At 42.8% G+C, this 17,125-nt stretch overlaps 1 protein-coding gene across 1 annotated transcript in view; it reads left to right on the forward strand.

Moving 5' to 3' along the window:
• Positions 1-724: 724 nt before the first annotated feature.
• LOC117510373 (arrestin domain-containing protein 3-like) overlaps positions 725-17,125 on the forward strand; it is a 57,814-nt gene continuing 41,413 nt past the window's right edge. The window contains exon 1 of the mRNA XM_034170060.1: positions 725-1,063. Within this exon, the coding sequence (XP_034025951.1) occupies positions 808-1,063 (256 nt within the window). The 5' untranslated portion in view covers positions 725-807. The remainder of the gene's footprint in view (positions 1,064-17,125) is intronic.

Consider the following 17,125-nt stretch of genomic DNA (forward strand, 5'->3'; position numbering starts at 1 on the left):
CGTCTATAGCAGCATAACTAAGGGATGGTTCAGGGTCACCTGATCCAGCCCTAACTATAAGCTTTAGCAAAAAGGAAAGTTTTAAGCCTAATCTTAAAAGTAGAGAGGGTGTCTGTCTCCCTGATCTGAATTGGGAGCTGGTTCCACAGGAGAGGAGCCTGAAAGCTGAATCATGGTGTCTAATCAGCATCTTGATATGGCACACCTGTGAGGTGGGATGGATTATCTCAGCAAAGGAGAAGTGCTCACTATCACAGATTTAGACTGGTTTGTGAACAATATTTGAGGGAAATGGTGATATTGTGTATGTGGAAAAAGTTTTAGATCTTTGAGTTCATCTCAAACAAAATGGGAGCAAAACCAAAAGTGTTGCGTTTATATTTTTGAGTGTATATATATATATATATATATATATATATATATATATATATATATATATATATATATATATGTGTGTGTGTGTGTGTGTGTGTGTGTGTGTGTGTGTGTGTGTGTGTGTGTGTGTGTGTGTGTGTGTGTGTGAAATAAATAAAATATATTATTATATTTAAAATTAACTTTTTATATATGAAGCTGGCGGTCAAGAGCTTCCACTTTTCTGTACATGTCAGTCCACCTCACTAGAGGGCGCTGTGGTACAGTTAGTGAGACTGCTTGCTGGACAGTGGGCGTGGTGGGCGCCCCTGTCTAGGGGCGTGGTCTGTTTGCTCCGGGCAGCGGATCAGCAGCGCCATGGTGCTCAGGGTCTGTTTCTGTTCTGTCAAAACTGTAGAGTAAAACAAGCAGAATTTGTTTTCGTGCCTTACAATGCCTTCAATTAAAGACTTAACTCTGACTTACCACGCGCTGAATGAAGAGGGGACTTTTTCGGAAGGGGACACGATCACAGGAAATGTCACGCTTGTGTTGGAGAAACAAATCAAGATCGAAAGCTTTTTCGTCAAAGCTAAAGGAGACGCCAAAGTGCACTGGAGCGAGAGGCGTGGCGACCGCAACTACAGCTACTCTGCAAACTCCAGATATTTCAAACTCAAGCAGTTTTTGATCCCAGAGGCGTCAAGTGGTGAGAGATACTGTATTTAATATATAACGGACCTTTTTTAGGCCGAGACTTCCTAGCCTTTAAACGGCTACTTAAAGCAACACTCTCCGTAGCAGGTGTTGTGCCGAATTCAGCATCCCTGTGTTAAAAGTATCCCCTTCGCGGGAACGCGCATTTGAAGCTCGTGACCTTAAACTCAGTTAACGGCACAGATACACAGTTTGCGCTGACAAAAACGTACACAAATCAATATAATTCTTATTCTGTCACGTTCTCTCCAGATATGTGAAAGTGAAGAGAATATGTTCATATTTACGAGCACTTGGCTGCTTTTGTTCAGTAGGAACGAAGCGTCTGCTGTTTTCATATTTATTTGATATAGTTTAATCACACGATCATGTTTGTTTGAGTATTTATTTGTTAAAATAATTTTAATTTTATTCATTGATGTTATGAATGAATATGTGGCTTGCTTGGTTCACTATGGAACGTTTGAAGACCCTGTTGGAATTAGACTCAAGGGCCTGTTGTGTCTGTATATATATTTTATTATATATTATATGTTATCTGTTTATATATACACACACACACACATATATATATAAAAGAGGAATGGCGGCACGCCTAGGTGGTGCAGCGGCTTTCCGGCTCTCCGTTCAGTGCTCGTTTCTTTTTATTTTCCTACAGTTTTATTTATTTTTGGACACTATCTGCGCTGCAAGCTTGCAGTACACCCGCCAGTCGCTGTTGAATATCGGACATTTACTTTCACCACACGCACAACATCCCGGGCTCTCCGTGGATTGTTATCGGATCTGGGAGGCGACGAAGACGGAGGGAGAGGAAGCAGAAGCGAGGCCACAGGTCTGGTGTTATGCTAAGGCTACGCAAAAGAGCAAGCCACCCCTCCCGAGCCTGTTTCTCTCCAATGCCAGATCCCTGGTGCATAAAACGGACGACCTGGTTTTACAACTCGCTGGAAATCGCTATGTTCGTGACTGCTGTGTGCTTATTATCACCGAAACCTGGCTACACCCAGACATACCCGACGCTAGCGTGCAGCTAGCTGGCCGCACGGCGCTACACGGAGACAGGACAAAGGACTCCGGGAAGAGCAGAGGTGGGGGGGCTTTGTATTTATGTGCATGATAACTGGTGCAACAACGGGACAATCATAGACAGTCACTGCTCCCCAGATGTCGAGTACATGTCTGTAAAGTGCCGGCCTTTTTTCCTCCCGAGAGAGCTAACTGTTGTTATCATCACTGCTGTGTATATTCCACCCAACGCCAGTGTAAACACAGCGTTCTCTCTCCTGCTGAGCACCGTGAACGAACAGCAGCGGGCTCACCCAGACGGAGTACACATCTTAGCAGGGGATTTTAACAAGGCCAACTTAAAGACTGTACTGCCTAACTTCTACCAGCACGTGAAATGTGCTACAAGAGGGAAGAACACACTGGATCATGTTTACTCCAACATCAAACTTGCATACAGAGCCGTACCCCTCCCCCACCTCGGACAGTCAGACCATCTTTCCCTCCTGCTCACGCCAGTCTACACCCCCCTTAGACGCAGGCTTGAGCCCACAACAAACACTGTTACAATCTGGCCTGACAACGCACTCCCCATACTCCAAGACTGCTTCCAACAGACAGACTGGGACCTATTTGAACATCATGAGCTGGAGACACACACGGGAACGGTTCTGGACTACATTCAGTTCTGCATCGGGAATGTGACTGTGACAAAAACCATCCGGGCTTTTCCAAATCAAAAACCCTGGATGACCAGCCAGGTCCGCTCACTCCTCAGGGCCCACAACGCTGCCTTCAGGTCAGGTGACAGAGCTCTGTATAGTGCTGCCAGAGCTGACCTGAAGAGAGGAGTAAAAAGAGCAAAGGCAGACCACAGGATGCAGATAGAGTCCCATCTGTCTAGCAACAACGCACGGAGGGTGTGGCAGGGAATACATGACATCACAAACTTCCGGGGTTGTGATGCTCCAACAGCAGACCTGAATGCACCACTGGCAGAGGAGCTAAACAGCTTCTTTGCTCGGTTCGGATCTTCCCAGCTGCACTCACCTGCTCCTGCCTTCCCCCCGCCCCCACCTGGTACCCGCACCACTCCACTCACTGTAAAAGAGCATGATGTCAGGTGAGTGCTCCTCGCAGTGAACCCCAGGAAAGCTGCTGGCCCAGACGGAGTACCTGGCAAGGTGCTCAGAGCGTGTGCCAACCAGCTCGCCCCCACCTTCACCAGGATCTTCAACCTCTCCCTGGACCAAGCAGTCATCCCGTCCTGCCTGAAAACCTCCACCATAATCCCGGTGCCGAAGAAGTCTCCCATCACCAGCCTGAATGATTACCGCCTGGTGGCCCTCACTCCAGTAATCATGAAGTGCTTTGAGAGACTGGTTCTTCAGCACATCAAGGACCACCTCCCCCCAGACCTTGACCCTCACCAATTTGCATACAGGGCAAACAGATCCACATAGGACGCCATCGCCGTAGCTCTCCACTTTGCTCTAAACCACCTGGAGCAGCCGCAGAGCTACATCCGAGTGCTCTTTGTGGATTATAGTTCTGCCTTCAACACAATAATCCCGAACAGACTCCCCACAAAACTGGACACTCTCGGCTTCCACCCTCTCACATGTGCCTGGATTAAAGACTTTCTTTCCAACCATCCCCAGACTGTGAGACTTGGCCCCCACCTCTCCTCCACCCGCACGCTGAGCATCGGCTCTCCACAAGGCTGCGTGCTGAGCTCCCTCCTCTACTGCCTCTACACCTACGACTGCAGACTGGCCCACAAGAACAACCTTCGCGTCAAGTTTGCAGACGATACCACAGTGGTCGGTCTCATCTCCAGAGGTGATGAGGCTGCCTACAGAGAGGAGATCCGGCAGCTGGCAGCCTGGTGCTCGGAGAACAACCTCGCTCTGAACACTAGGAAGACCAGAGAGATCATCACTGACTTCAGGAAACACTGCACTGACCCTGCCCCCCTTCTCATCAACGGCGAGCGTGTGGAAAGTGTCCACACCTTCAGGTATCTCGGCGTTCTCATCTCAGACTGCATTTCCTGGTCCAACAACATCTCCTCTATCCTCAAGAAGGCTCAGCAGCGGCTACACTTCCTGAGAGTCCTCAGGAAGTACAACCTCAACACTGACCTGCTGCTGGCCTTCTACTGCTCATCCATTGAGAGCCTGCTGACATACTGCATCACAGTATGGTTTGGCAGCTCCACCGCTGCTGACAGGGAGAGAATGCAGAGGGTTGTTAAGGCAGCACAGAAGATCATCGGCTGCCCTCTCCCCTCCCTGTTGGACATTTACACCTCCCGGTGCCTCAGCAGAACCGAAGCGATCTCCAAAGACTGCTTTCACCCTGGCTCTGCCCTGTTTGACCTGATGCCCTCAAGGAGGCGCTACAGGCTCACAAGGACAAAAACAGACTGAAAAACAGTTTCTTCCCCAAAGCCATAACCACATTGAACGCATGCACTGATCCTCCTCGTGTAATACTAACCATGTGCAATAACCCAATCACCCACAGACAATATACATTTCTGTGCAATATATTTATATCCTAGCCGCACCTTGCACTAGTGTCAATTGTATATATATATTTTTCCTTACATTGTTGAATTTTTCTTTACATCTTGTTTTTGATACATACTCTTGCACTATTTTTATCTCTTTTTATGCACTATTTTTTATTTTTATTTTATTGCACTGCAACTGGATGGCCCTAATCTCGTTGTACCAATGTATAATGACAATAAAAGGCATTCTGATTTTATATATATATATATATATATATATATATATATATATATATATAGTATTTATTCAGAATATCCTTATAATAATCATCATTATCATTATTATAATGACATTATATGATAAAAATGTACACAAATTAATGGTTGTCATTCCATCTTGATCTCCAAATATATATATATATATATATATATATATAATATATATATATATATATATACACACTCATAACAGCAACTACAAAAAAGAAAAGGACAAGAAGACGAGCAAAAAGTTTTGTTGATTAATCAATACACCAAAACATCTCAACAGAGCAGAACAATCAGCAGTATGACTCACAGATTAAACAGAAGAACAGAAACAAAAATTTTTTCCTAATTTATCGTACTATAATAAGCAATTTTGTTATTTTTATAAGATCTTATCAAGCCAACCAAAGTACCAGATAATTTAAAACTATCACTGCAGTCATTCCAGATTTTAACCCCTTTAACCCCTACACAATGACTTTTTACAGTAGTCCGATACTTTAAGCAGTCAGATATTCCTCTTGGATGATAACAGAACACCCTCATTTTAAACAATTCCTGGACATGTTGAGGTAAGAGTTCATTTTTAACTTTATACATTAACTGTATCGTAAAATAATCAACCAAGTCCCAAAATTTCAAAATGTGCAAAGAAGCAAACAGTAGATTCGTTGGCTCCCAATGTTTTTTTTTGTTTTTTTTACTTGTAACTCTTATAGCTTTCTTTTGTAACAGAAATATTTTGTTGTTTTATATGTATTTCCCCATAGCAGCCGGTCTGCTCTGTGTAAGTCTGATTCCATCAGATCTCAGAAGCTAAGCAGAGCAGGATCTAGTTCGTACTTGGATGGGAGACCTCTTTGGAACACCAGCAGCTGTGTGTGTTTCTCCAGGTAAAACTAGAGTTGTGTCAGGAAGGGCATCCAGTGTAAAACTTGTAACAATTACCAATGGGGATCCGGCTGTATTGAGATTTTGGATTTAACATAATTTATGAGTTTTCCAACTTAGTTTGTCATCGATAAAAACACCAAGAAACTTAGTTTCAGTTACCATTTCAATTTCGACATCATTCAATAATAAATTTCTATTTAAGTTCCAAGGCTTATTTCCAGATATAATACACATAGTTTTACCCAAATGAAGGGATAACTTATTTAAATTAAACCAATGTTTAAATTTTTGTAGTTCCCTCTCTATCATGTCCAGGAGCTGTCCCAAATGATCCCCACGACCAAACACAGTCATGTCATCAGCAAACAAAATACATTTCACAATGTATTTTGATCTTCGGAGTGAGATTGCATCAGAATTTTGGCTCTCTGTTGGGACTGTTTACACAGAGACTGCTACCTGCTGCTTTGGACTTGAACTAACAATCTTTTTCAAGACTTTTTTACTTTTTTACCTTTGTACTTTTTTTTAACTTTTTTACTGTGCTCCAACGCCTAAGGAAGACCTCTAACGGTCGAAACATCGCGACGGAGCACTTTTATCAGCTAACTTTCATTAGCGTTGGCAAGCTAACTAGCTTGCTAACGCTTTCGTTTTTATTTTTTTTTATTTTAGCACCGTTGTCGTGCGTTCGCTGTTGTCGTGCGTTGCCTGTGCTGCTTCATGGCCTGTTTGGTGCCTTGATTGGGGCACTCCTTCTGCTGAATCACCTCTGGATTATTTGCACATTATTCACTTTGTGTGTTTTTGGGAATCCGCTAGCTTAGTGCAGCTACTAGCTCTTAGCCGATTTAGCATGGCGGCTTCTCCTGTCTCTCCCGCACTTTTCTGCTCTGGGTGTGAAATGTTTAGTTATTCCTCGGCCTCCTTTAGCAGTAACGGTACTTGTAATAAGTGCAGCTTATTCGTAGCTTTGGAGGCCAGGCTGGGCGAATTGGAGGCTCGGCTCCGCACCGTGGAAAATTCTACAGCTAGCCAGGCCCCTGTAGTCGGTGCGGACCAAGGTAGCTTAGCCGCCGTTAGTTCCCCCCTGGCAGATCCCGGGCAGTCGGGAAAGCAGGCTGACTGGGTGACTGTGAGGAGGAAGCGTAGCCCTAAACAGAAGCCCCGTGTACACCGTCAACCCGTTCACATCTCTAACCGTTTTTCCCCACTCGACGATACACTCGCCGAGGATCAAACTCTGGTTATTGGCGACTCTGTTTTGAGAAATGTGAAGTTAGCGACACCAGCAACCATTGTCAATTGTCTTCCGGGGGCCAGAGCAGGCGACATCGAAGGACATTTGAAATTGCTGGCTAAGGCTAAGCGTAAATTTGGTAAGATTGTAATTCACGTCGGCAGTAATGACACTCGGTTACGCCAATCGGAGGTCACTAAAATTAACATTAAATCGGTGTGTAACTTTGCAAAAACAATGTCGGACTCTGTTGTTTTCTCTGGGCCCCTCCCCAATCAGACCGGGAGTGACATGTTTAGCCGCATGTTCTCCTTGAATTGCTGGCTGTCTGAGTGGTGTCCAAAAAATTAGGTGGGCTTCATTGATAATTGGCAAAGCTTCTGGGGAAAACCTGGTCTTGTTAGGAGAGACGGCATCCATCCCACTTTAGAGGGAGCAGCTCTCATTTCTAGAAATCTGGCCAATTTTTTGGATCCTCCAAACTGTGACTGTCTAGCGTTGGGACCAGGAGGCAGAGCTGTGGTCTTATACACCTCTCTGCAGCTTCTCTCCCCCTGCCATCCCCTCATTACCCCATCCCCGTAGAGACGGTGCCTGCTCTCAGACCACCAATAACCAGCAAAAATCTATTTAAGCATAAAAATTCAAAAAGAAAAAATAATATAGCACCTTCAATTGCACCACAGACTAAAACAGTTAAATGTGGTCTATTAAACATTAGGTCTCTCTCTTCTAAGTCCCTGTTGGTAAATGATATAATAATTGATCAACGTATTGATTTATTCTGCCTAACAGAAACCTGGTTACAGCAGGATGAATATGTTAGTTTAAATGAGTCAACACCCCCGAGTCACACTAACTGTCAGAATGCTCGTAGCACGGGCCGGGGTGGGCGATTTTAACATCCACACAGATGCTGAGAATGACAGCCTCAACACTGCATTTAATCTATTATTAGACTCTATCGGCTTTGCTCAAAAAGTAAATGAGTCCACCCACCACTTTAATCATATCTTAGATCTTGTTCTGACTTATGGTATGGAAATAGAAGACTTAACAGTATTCCCTGAAAACTCCCTTCTGTCTGATCATTTTTTAATAACATTTACATTTACCCTGTTGGACTACCCTGCAGTGGGGAATAAGTTTCATTACACTAGAAGTCTTTCAGAAAGCGCTGTAACTAGGTTTAAGGATATGATTCCTTCTTTATGTTCTCTAATGTCATATACCAACACAGAGCAGAGTAGCTACCTAAACTCTGTAAGGGAGTTAGAGTATCTCGTCAATAGTTTTACATCCTCATTGAAGACAACTTTGGATGCTGTAGCTCCTCTGAAAAAGAGAGCTTTAAATCAGAAGTGTCTGACTCCGTGGTATAACTCACAAACTCGTAGCTTAAAGCAGATAACCCGTAAGTTGGAGAGGAAATGGCGTCTCACTAATTTAGAAGATCTTCACTTAGCCTGGAAAAAGAGTTTGTTGCTCTATAAAAAAGCCCTCCGTAAAGCTAGGACATCTTTCTACTCATCACTAATTGAAGAAAATAAGAACAACCCCAGGTTTCTTTTCAGCACTGTAGCCAGGCTGACAAAGAGTCAGAGCTCTATTGAGCTGAGTATTCCATTAACTTTAACTAGTAATGACTTCATGACTTTCTTTGCTAACAAAATTTTGACTATTAGAGAAAAAATTACTCATAACCATCCCAAAGATGTATCGTTATCTTTGGCTGCTTTCAGTGATGCCGGTATTTGGTTAGACTCTTTCTCTCCGATTGTTCTGTCTGAGTTATTTTCATTAGTTACTTCATCCAAACCATCAACATGTTTATTAGACCCCATTCCTGCCAGGCTGCTCAAGGAAGTCCTACCATTATTTAATGCTTCAATCTTAAATATGATCAATCTATCTTTGTTAGTTGGTTATGTACCACAGGCCTTTAAGGTGGCAGTAATTAAACCATTACTTAAAAAGCCATCACTTGACCCAGCTATCTTAGCTAATTATAGGCCAATCTCCAACCTTCCTTTTCTCTCAAAGATTCTTGAGAGGGTAGTTGTAAAACAGCTAACTGATCACCTGCAGAGGAATGGTCTGTTTGAAGAGTTTCAGTCAGGTTTTAGAATTCATCATAGTACAGAAACAGCATTAGTGAAGGTTACAAATGATCTTCTTATGGCTTCGGACAGTGGACTTATCTCTGTGCTTGTTCTGTTGGACCTCAGTGCTGCTTTTGATACTGTTGACCATAAAATTTTATTACAGAGATTAGAGCATGTCATAGGTATTAAGGGCACTGCGCTGCAGTGGTTTGAATCATATTTGTCTAATAGATTACAGTTTGTTCATGTAAATGGGGAATCTTCTTCACAGACTAAAGTTAATTATGGAGTTCCACAAGGGTCTGTGCTAGGACCAATTTTATTCACTTTATACATGCTTCCCTTAGGCAGTATTATTAGACGGTATTGCTTAAATTTTCATTGTTACGCAGATGATACCCAGCTTTATCTATCCATGAAGCCAGAGGATACACACCAGTTAGCTAAACTGCAGGATTGTCTTACAGACATAAAGACATGGATGACCTCTAATTTCCTGCTTTTAAACTCAGATAAAACTGAAGTTATTGTACTTGGCCCCACAAATCTTAGAAGCATGGTGTCTAACCAGATCGTTACTCTGGATGGCATTTCCCTGATCTCTAGTAATACTGTGAGAAATCTTGGAGTCATTTTTGATCAGGATATGTCATTCAAAGCGCATATTAAACAAATATGTAGGACTGCCTTTTTGCATTTACGCAATATCTCTAAAATCAGAAAGGTCTTGTCTCAGAGTGATGCTGAAAAACTAATTCATGCATTTATTTCCTCTAGGCTGGACTATTGTAATTCATTATTATCAGGTTGTCCTAAAAGTTCCCTAAAAAGCCTTCAGTTGGTTCAGAATGCTGCAGCTAGGGTACTGACGGGGACTAGCAGGAGAGAGCATATCTCACCCGTGTTGGCCTCTCTTCATTGGCTTCCTGTTAATTCTAGAATAGAATTTAAAATTCTTCTTCTTACTTATAAGGTTTTGAATAATCAGGTCCCATCTTATCTTAGGGACCTCGTAGTACCATATTACCCCATTAGAGCGCTTCGCTCTCAGACTGCGGGCTTACTTGTGGTTCCTAGGGTTTGTAAGAGTAGAATGGGAGGCAGAGCCTTCAGCTTTCAGGCTCCTCTCCTGTGGAACCAGCTCCCAATTCAGATCAGGGAGACAGATACCCTCTCTACTTTTAAGATTAGGCTTAAAACTTTCCTTTTCGCTAAGGCTTATAGTTAGGGCTGGATCGGGTGACCCTGGACCATCCCTTGGTTATGTTGCTTTAGACGTAGACTGTGGGGGGGTTCCCATGATGCACTGTTTCTTTCTCTTTTTGCTCCGTATGCATCACTCTGCATTTAATCATTAGTGATCGATCTCTGCCCCCCTTCTCGGCATGTCTTTTTCCTGGTTCTTTCCCTCAGCCCCAACCAGTCTCAGCAGAAGACTGCCCCTCCCTGAGCCTGGTTCTGCTGGAGGTTTCTTCCTGTTAAAAGGGAGTTTTTCCTTCCCACTGTGGCCAAGTGCTTGCTCATAGGGGGTCGTTTTGACCGTTGGGGTTTTTCATAATTATTGTATGGCCTTGCCTTACAATATGGAGCGCCTTGGGGCAACTGTTTGTTGTGATTTGGCGCTATATAAGAAAAAAGTTGATTGATTGATTGATTGAAACTTAGAAACCAAAACCAATATCATTAATGTACAATAAAAACAGTAACGGCCCAAGGACTGAACCTTGGGACACCCCACATGAAATCCTCAAAAATTCAGAGTTTATCCCCCCAAAATGAACACACTGTTACCGGTTTTGTAAATAACTAGTTAATCAATCAAGGGCCAGTCCTCTAATACTGTACTTCTGTAATTTATTCAAAAGTAAGGTGTGATCTGTGGTATCAAATGCTTTCTGCAAATAAAAAAAACCTCTTACAGTGTACGTCTTCATCTCTGTTGCATTTGTAACCTGTTCAACAAAATCAACCAAAGCCAATGAAGTAATGCGGTTTTTCCTAAAACCATACTGCTGTTCAGTAAGGCTACATTCAGACAGCAGGCCTTGATGCTCAATTTGGATTTTCTTTGTGAAATCGTATTTTATTTGTGAGGTCATTCACATTCCTTTTAAGGAGAAGATTGAAAAGGAAAAGAGCCAGGTTTTTGGCCTGGCATTTTGTGGGGCAGTGGCATCAACGTCTATCCAGAGAAACGTTTAGGTGCAAAGTCGTAGCCAGGGGTGGTGGGGCTGTGATGTTAGCGGCTTTTCAGATACAGACTTCATTCATAATTTTCAAATGACAAGGGAGACTTTCATTTACCTGTGTGAGCGCCTTTCTTTAGCATTGTCACGGCAAGATACACACCTCCGACGGCCCATATCGGTGAGCAAACGTGTTGCGGTTGGACTGTACTGGCTGGCAACAGGTGCTTGCTACCGCACGATTGCTAACCTCTTTGGCACAGCAAAGTCTACTGTCTGCTCCATAGTACACAACTTTTGCAGAGCAACTCGTCATGTTCTCATGCCTGAGTACATAAAACTTCCTCAGGGAGATGACCTGCAAGAGGTTGTTGAAGGCTTCAGGAAGAGATGGGGTTTCTCGCAGTGTGGTGGAGCAGTAGATGGGAGTCATATCCCCATCATTGCTCCAGAGGAGAACCACACAGACTATTTTAACCGCAAAGTTGGCCCTCGGTGGTCCTGCAGGGTGTTGTGGACCATCGGTTTTGGTAAGATATACTGATTTTTATTAGTGTTTTTATAATAGCCCTGTGTGCTTTACTTTCTAATTATTTGGTTTAGTCATAACATATTACTAATTAAACATGGTCTTCCAACAGCTTCACAAACAATTATGCTGGATAACCAGGAAGTGTTCATGACGCCAGGGTTCTTAGTGCATGTTGCACACTCCACAACATGTGTGAAATGCATGGTGAGGCCTACGAAGAAGCAGGTGGAGCTGTTCCTTGTGTTGAGAGAATGGCTGAAGGAGGTGCCTTAGCAGATGTGCGGCCGACAAGAGTCATTGAAGCACTTACTCAACTTTTCAATAGTCAACATTGAATCTTTGACCTATTTTTTTTTGTGTGTGTGTGTTCCTATCCTTAATTCATGTAACTGAGATAAAAATTAAGATATTACAAAATAAATAGTTCTGAACTGTTACGTGTTTTCTTTTTATTTACCAGAAAACACATTTTATCAGTACGTAACACTGGAGATAAACTGCATACAGGAAATGGTTTGTGCAATACAAAACGTCTTTCTCAGTGTATTAGCAAAAAGTACTACACTGTTATACTGTACTTTGAAACCAACATATTCAAACATTAAAGTCTTCAAGTTGTCATTCATTCTCTTATTCAAGTAAAGTATTTCAATAAGTCAGAAACATTGCTTAGCAATTACTTAAACATTTAAACCTTCCTCCCCTCCCAGCGGAACCACCTCACCACCATGTGGTGATTGGTCGAGAGCTCTGCTCCTCTCTTCACTCGAGTGTCCGAGACACGTGGCCGAAGGTCAGTTGATACGATTACAAAGTCGATCATCGACCTCCGGCTAGGACCAATTTTATTCACTTTATACATGCTTCCCTTAGGCAGTATTATTAGACGGTATTGCTTAAATTTTCATTGTTACGCAGATGATACCCAGCTTTATCTATCCATGAAGCCAGAGGATACACACCAATTAGCTAAACTGCAGGATTGTCTTACAGACATAAAGACATGGATGACCTCTAATTTCCTGCTTTTAAACTCAGATAAAACTGAAGTTATTGTACTTGGCCCCACAAATCTTAGAAGCATGGTGTCTAACCAGATCGTTACTCTGGATGGCATTTCCCTGATCTCTAGTAATACTGTGAGAAATCTTGGAGTCATTTTTGATCAGGATATGTCATTCAAAGCGCATATTAAACAAATATGTAGGACTGCCTTTTTGCATTTACGCAATATCTCTAAAATCAGAAAGGTCTTGTCTCAGAGTGATGCTGAAAAACTAATTCATGCATTTATTTCCTCTAGGCTGGACTATTGTAATTCATTATTATCAGGTTGTCCTAAAAGTTCCCTAAAAAGCCTTCAGTTGGTTCAGAATGCTGCAGCTAGGGTACTGACGGGGACTAGCAGGAGAGAGCATATCTCACCCGTGTTGGCCTCTCTTCATTGGCTTCCTGTTAATTCTAGAATAGAATTTAAAATTCTTCTTCTTACTTATAAGGTTTTGAATAATCAGGTCCCATCTTATCTTAGGGACCTCGTAGTACCATATTACCCCATTAGAGCGCTTCGCTCTCAGACTGCGGGCTTACTTGTGGTTCCTAGGGTTTGTAAGAGTAGAATGGGAGGCAGAGCCTTCAGCTTTCAGGCTCCTCTCCTGTGGAACCAGCTCCCAATTCAGATCAGGGAGACAGATACCCTCTCTACTTTTAAGATTAGGCTTAAAACTTTCCTTTTCGCTAAGGCTTATAGTTAGGGCTGGATCGGGTGACCCTGGACCATCCCTTGGTTATGTTGCTTTAGACGTAGACTGTGGGGGGGTTCCCATGATGCACTGTTTCTTTCTCTTTTTGCTCCGTATGCATCACTCTGCATTTAATCATTAGTGATCGATCTCTGCCCCCCTTCTCGGCATGTCTTTTTCCTGGTTTTTTCCCTCAGCCCCAACCAGTCTCAGCAGAAGACTGCCCCTCCCTGAGCCTGGTTCTGCTGGAGGTTTCTTCCTGTTAAAAGGGAGTTTTTCCTTCCCACTGTGGCCAAGTGCTTGCTCATAGGGGGTCGTTTTGACCGTTGGGGTTTTTCATAATTATTGTATGGCCTTGCCTTACAATATGGAGCGCCTTGGGGCAACTGTTTGTTGTGATTTGGCGCTATATAAGAAAAAAGTTGATTGATTGATTGATTGAAACTTAGAAACCAAAACCAATATCATTAATGTACAATAAAAACAGTAACGGCCCAAGGACTGAACCTTGGGACACCCCACATGAAATCCTCAAAAATTCAGAGTTTATCCCCCCAAAATGAACACACTGTTACCGGTTTTGTAAATAACTAGTTAATCAATCAAGGGCCAGTCCTCTAATACTGTACTTCTGTAATTTATTCAAAAGTAAGGTGTGATCTGTGGTATCAAATGCTTTCTGCAAATAAAAAAAACCTCTTACAGTGTACGTCTTCATCTCTGTTGCATTTGTAACCTGTTCAACAAAAGCAACCAAAGCCAATGAAGTAATGCGGTTTTTCCTAAAACCATACTGCTGTTCAGTAAGGCTACATTCAGACAGCAGGCCTTGATGCTCAATTTGGATTTTCTTTGTGAAATCGTATTTTATTTGTGAGGTCATTCACATTCCTTTTAAGGAGAAGATTGAAAAGGAAAAGAGCCAGGTTTTTGGCCTGGCATTTTGTGGGGCAGTGGCATCAACGTCTATCCAGAGAAACGTTTAGGTGCAAAGTCGTAGCCAGGGGTGGTGGGGCTGTGATGTTAGCGGCTTTTCAGATACAGACTTCATTCATAATTTTCAAATGACAAGGGAGACTTTCATTTACCTGTGTGAGCGCCTTTCTTTAGCATTGTCACGGCAAGATACACACTTCCGACGGCCCATATCGGTGAGCAAACGTGTTGCGGTTGGACTGTACTGGCTGGCAACAGGTGCTTGCTACCGCACGATTGCTAACCTCTTTGGCACAGCAAAGTCTACTGTCTGCTCCATAGTACACAACTTTTGCAGAGCAACTCGTCATGTTCTCATGCCTGAGTACATAAAACTTCCTCAGGGAGATGACCTGCAAGAGGTTGTTGAAGGCTTCAGGAAGAGATGGGGTTTCTCGCAGTGTGGTGGAGCAGTAGATGGGAGTCATATCCCCATCATTGCTCCAGAGGAGAACCACACAGACTATTTTAACCGCAAAGTTGGCCCTCGGTGGTCCTGCAGGGTGTTGTGGACCATCGGTTTTGGTAAGATATACTGATTTTTATTAGTGTTTTTATAATAGCCCTGTGTGCTTTACTTTCTAATTATTTGGTTTAGTCATAACATACTACTAATTAAACATGGTCTTCCAACAGCTTCACAAACAATTATGCTGGATAACCAGGAAGTGTTCATGACGCCAGGGTTCTTAGTGCATGTTGCACACTCCACAACATGTGTGAAATGCATGGTGAGGCCTACGAAGAAGCAGGTGGAGCTGTTCCTTGTGTTGAGAGAATGGCTGAAGGAGGTGCCTTAGCAGATGTGCGGCCGACAAGAGTCATTGAAGCACTTACTCAACTTTTCAATAGTCAACATTGAATCTTTGACCTATTTTTTTTTTGTGTGTGTGTGTTCCTATCCTTAATTCATGTAACTGAGATAAAAATTAAGATATTACAAAATAAATAGTTCTGAACTGTTACGTGTTTTCTTTTTATTTACCAGAAAACACATTTTATCAGTACGTAACACTGGAGATAAACTGCATACAGGAAATGGTTTGTGCAATATAAAACGTCTTTCTCAGTGTATTAGCAAAAAGTACTACACTGTTATACTGTACTTTGAAACCAACATATTCAAACATTAAAGTCTTCAAGTTGTCATTCATTCTCTTATTCAAGTAAAGTATTTCAATAAGTCAGAAACATTGCTTAGCAATTACTTAAACATTTAAACCTTCCTCCCCTCCCAGCGGAACCACCTCACCACCATGTGGTGATTGGTCGAGAGCTCTGCTCCTCTCTTCACTCGAGTGTCCGAGACACGTGGCCGAAGGTCAGTTGATACGATTACAAAGTCGATCATCGACCTCCGGCTAGGACCAATTTTATTCACTTTATACATGCTTCCCTTAGGCAGTATTATTAGACGGTATTGCTTAAATTTTCATTGTTACGCAGATGATACCCAGCTTTATCTATCCATGAAGCCAGAGGATACACACCAATTAGCTAAACTGCAGGATTGTCTTACAGACATAAAGACATGGATGACCTCTAATTTCCTGCTTTTAAACTCAGATAAAACTGAAGTTATTGTACTTGGCCCCACAAATCTTAGAAGCATGGTGTCTAACCAGATCGTTACTCTGGATGGCATTTCCCTGATCTCTAGTAATACTGTGAGAAATCTTGGAGTCATTTTTGATCAGGATATGTCATTCAAAGCGCATATTAAACAAATATGTAGGACTGCCTTTTTGCATTTACGCAATATCTCTAAAATCAGAAAGGTCTTGTCTCAGAGTGATGCTGAAAAACTAATTCATGCATTTATTTCCTCTAGGCTGGACTATTGTAATTCATTATTATCAGGTTGTCCTAAAAGTTCCCTAAAAAGCCTTCAGTTGGTTCAGAATGCTGCAGCTAGGGTACTGACGGGGACTAGCAGGAGAGAGCATATCTCACCCGTGTTGGCCTCTCTTCATTGGCTTCCTGTTAATTCTAGAATAGAATTTAAAATTCTTCTTCTTACTTATAAGGTTTTGAATAATCAGGTCCCATCTTATCTTAGGGACCTCGTAGTACCATATTACCCCATTAGAGCGCTTCGCTCTCAGACTGCGGGCTTACTTGTGGTTCCTAGGGTTTGTAAGAGTAGAATGGGAGGCAGAGCCTTCAGCTTTCAGGCTCCTCTCCTGTGGAACCAGCTCCCAATTCAGATCAGGGAGACAGATACCCTCTCTACTTTTAAGATTAGGCTTAAAATTTTCCTTTTCGCTAAGGCTTATAGTTAGGGCTGGATCGGGTGACCCTGGACCATCCCTTGGTTATGTTGCTTTAGACGTAGACTGTGGGGGGGTTCCCATGATGCACTGTTTCTTTCTCTTTTTGCTCCGTATGCATCACTCTGCATTTAATCATTAGTGATCGATCTCTGCCCCCCTTCTCGGCATGTCTTTTTCCTGGTTCTTTCCCTCAGCCCCAACCAGTCTCAGCAGAAGACTGCCCCTCCCTGAGCCTGGTTCTGCTGGAGGTTTCTTCCTGTTAAAAGGGAGTTTTTCCTTCCCACTGTGGCCAAGTGCTTGCTCATAGGGGGTCG

Source organism: Thalassophryne amazonica, chromosome 5, assembly GCF_902500255.1.
Source record: "Thalassophryne amazonica chromosome 5, fThaAma1.1, whole genome shotgun sequence".
Taxonomy (NCBI): Eukaryota; Metazoa; Chordata; class Actinopteri; order Batrachoidiformes; family Batrachoididae; genus Thalassophryne; species Thalassophryne amazonica.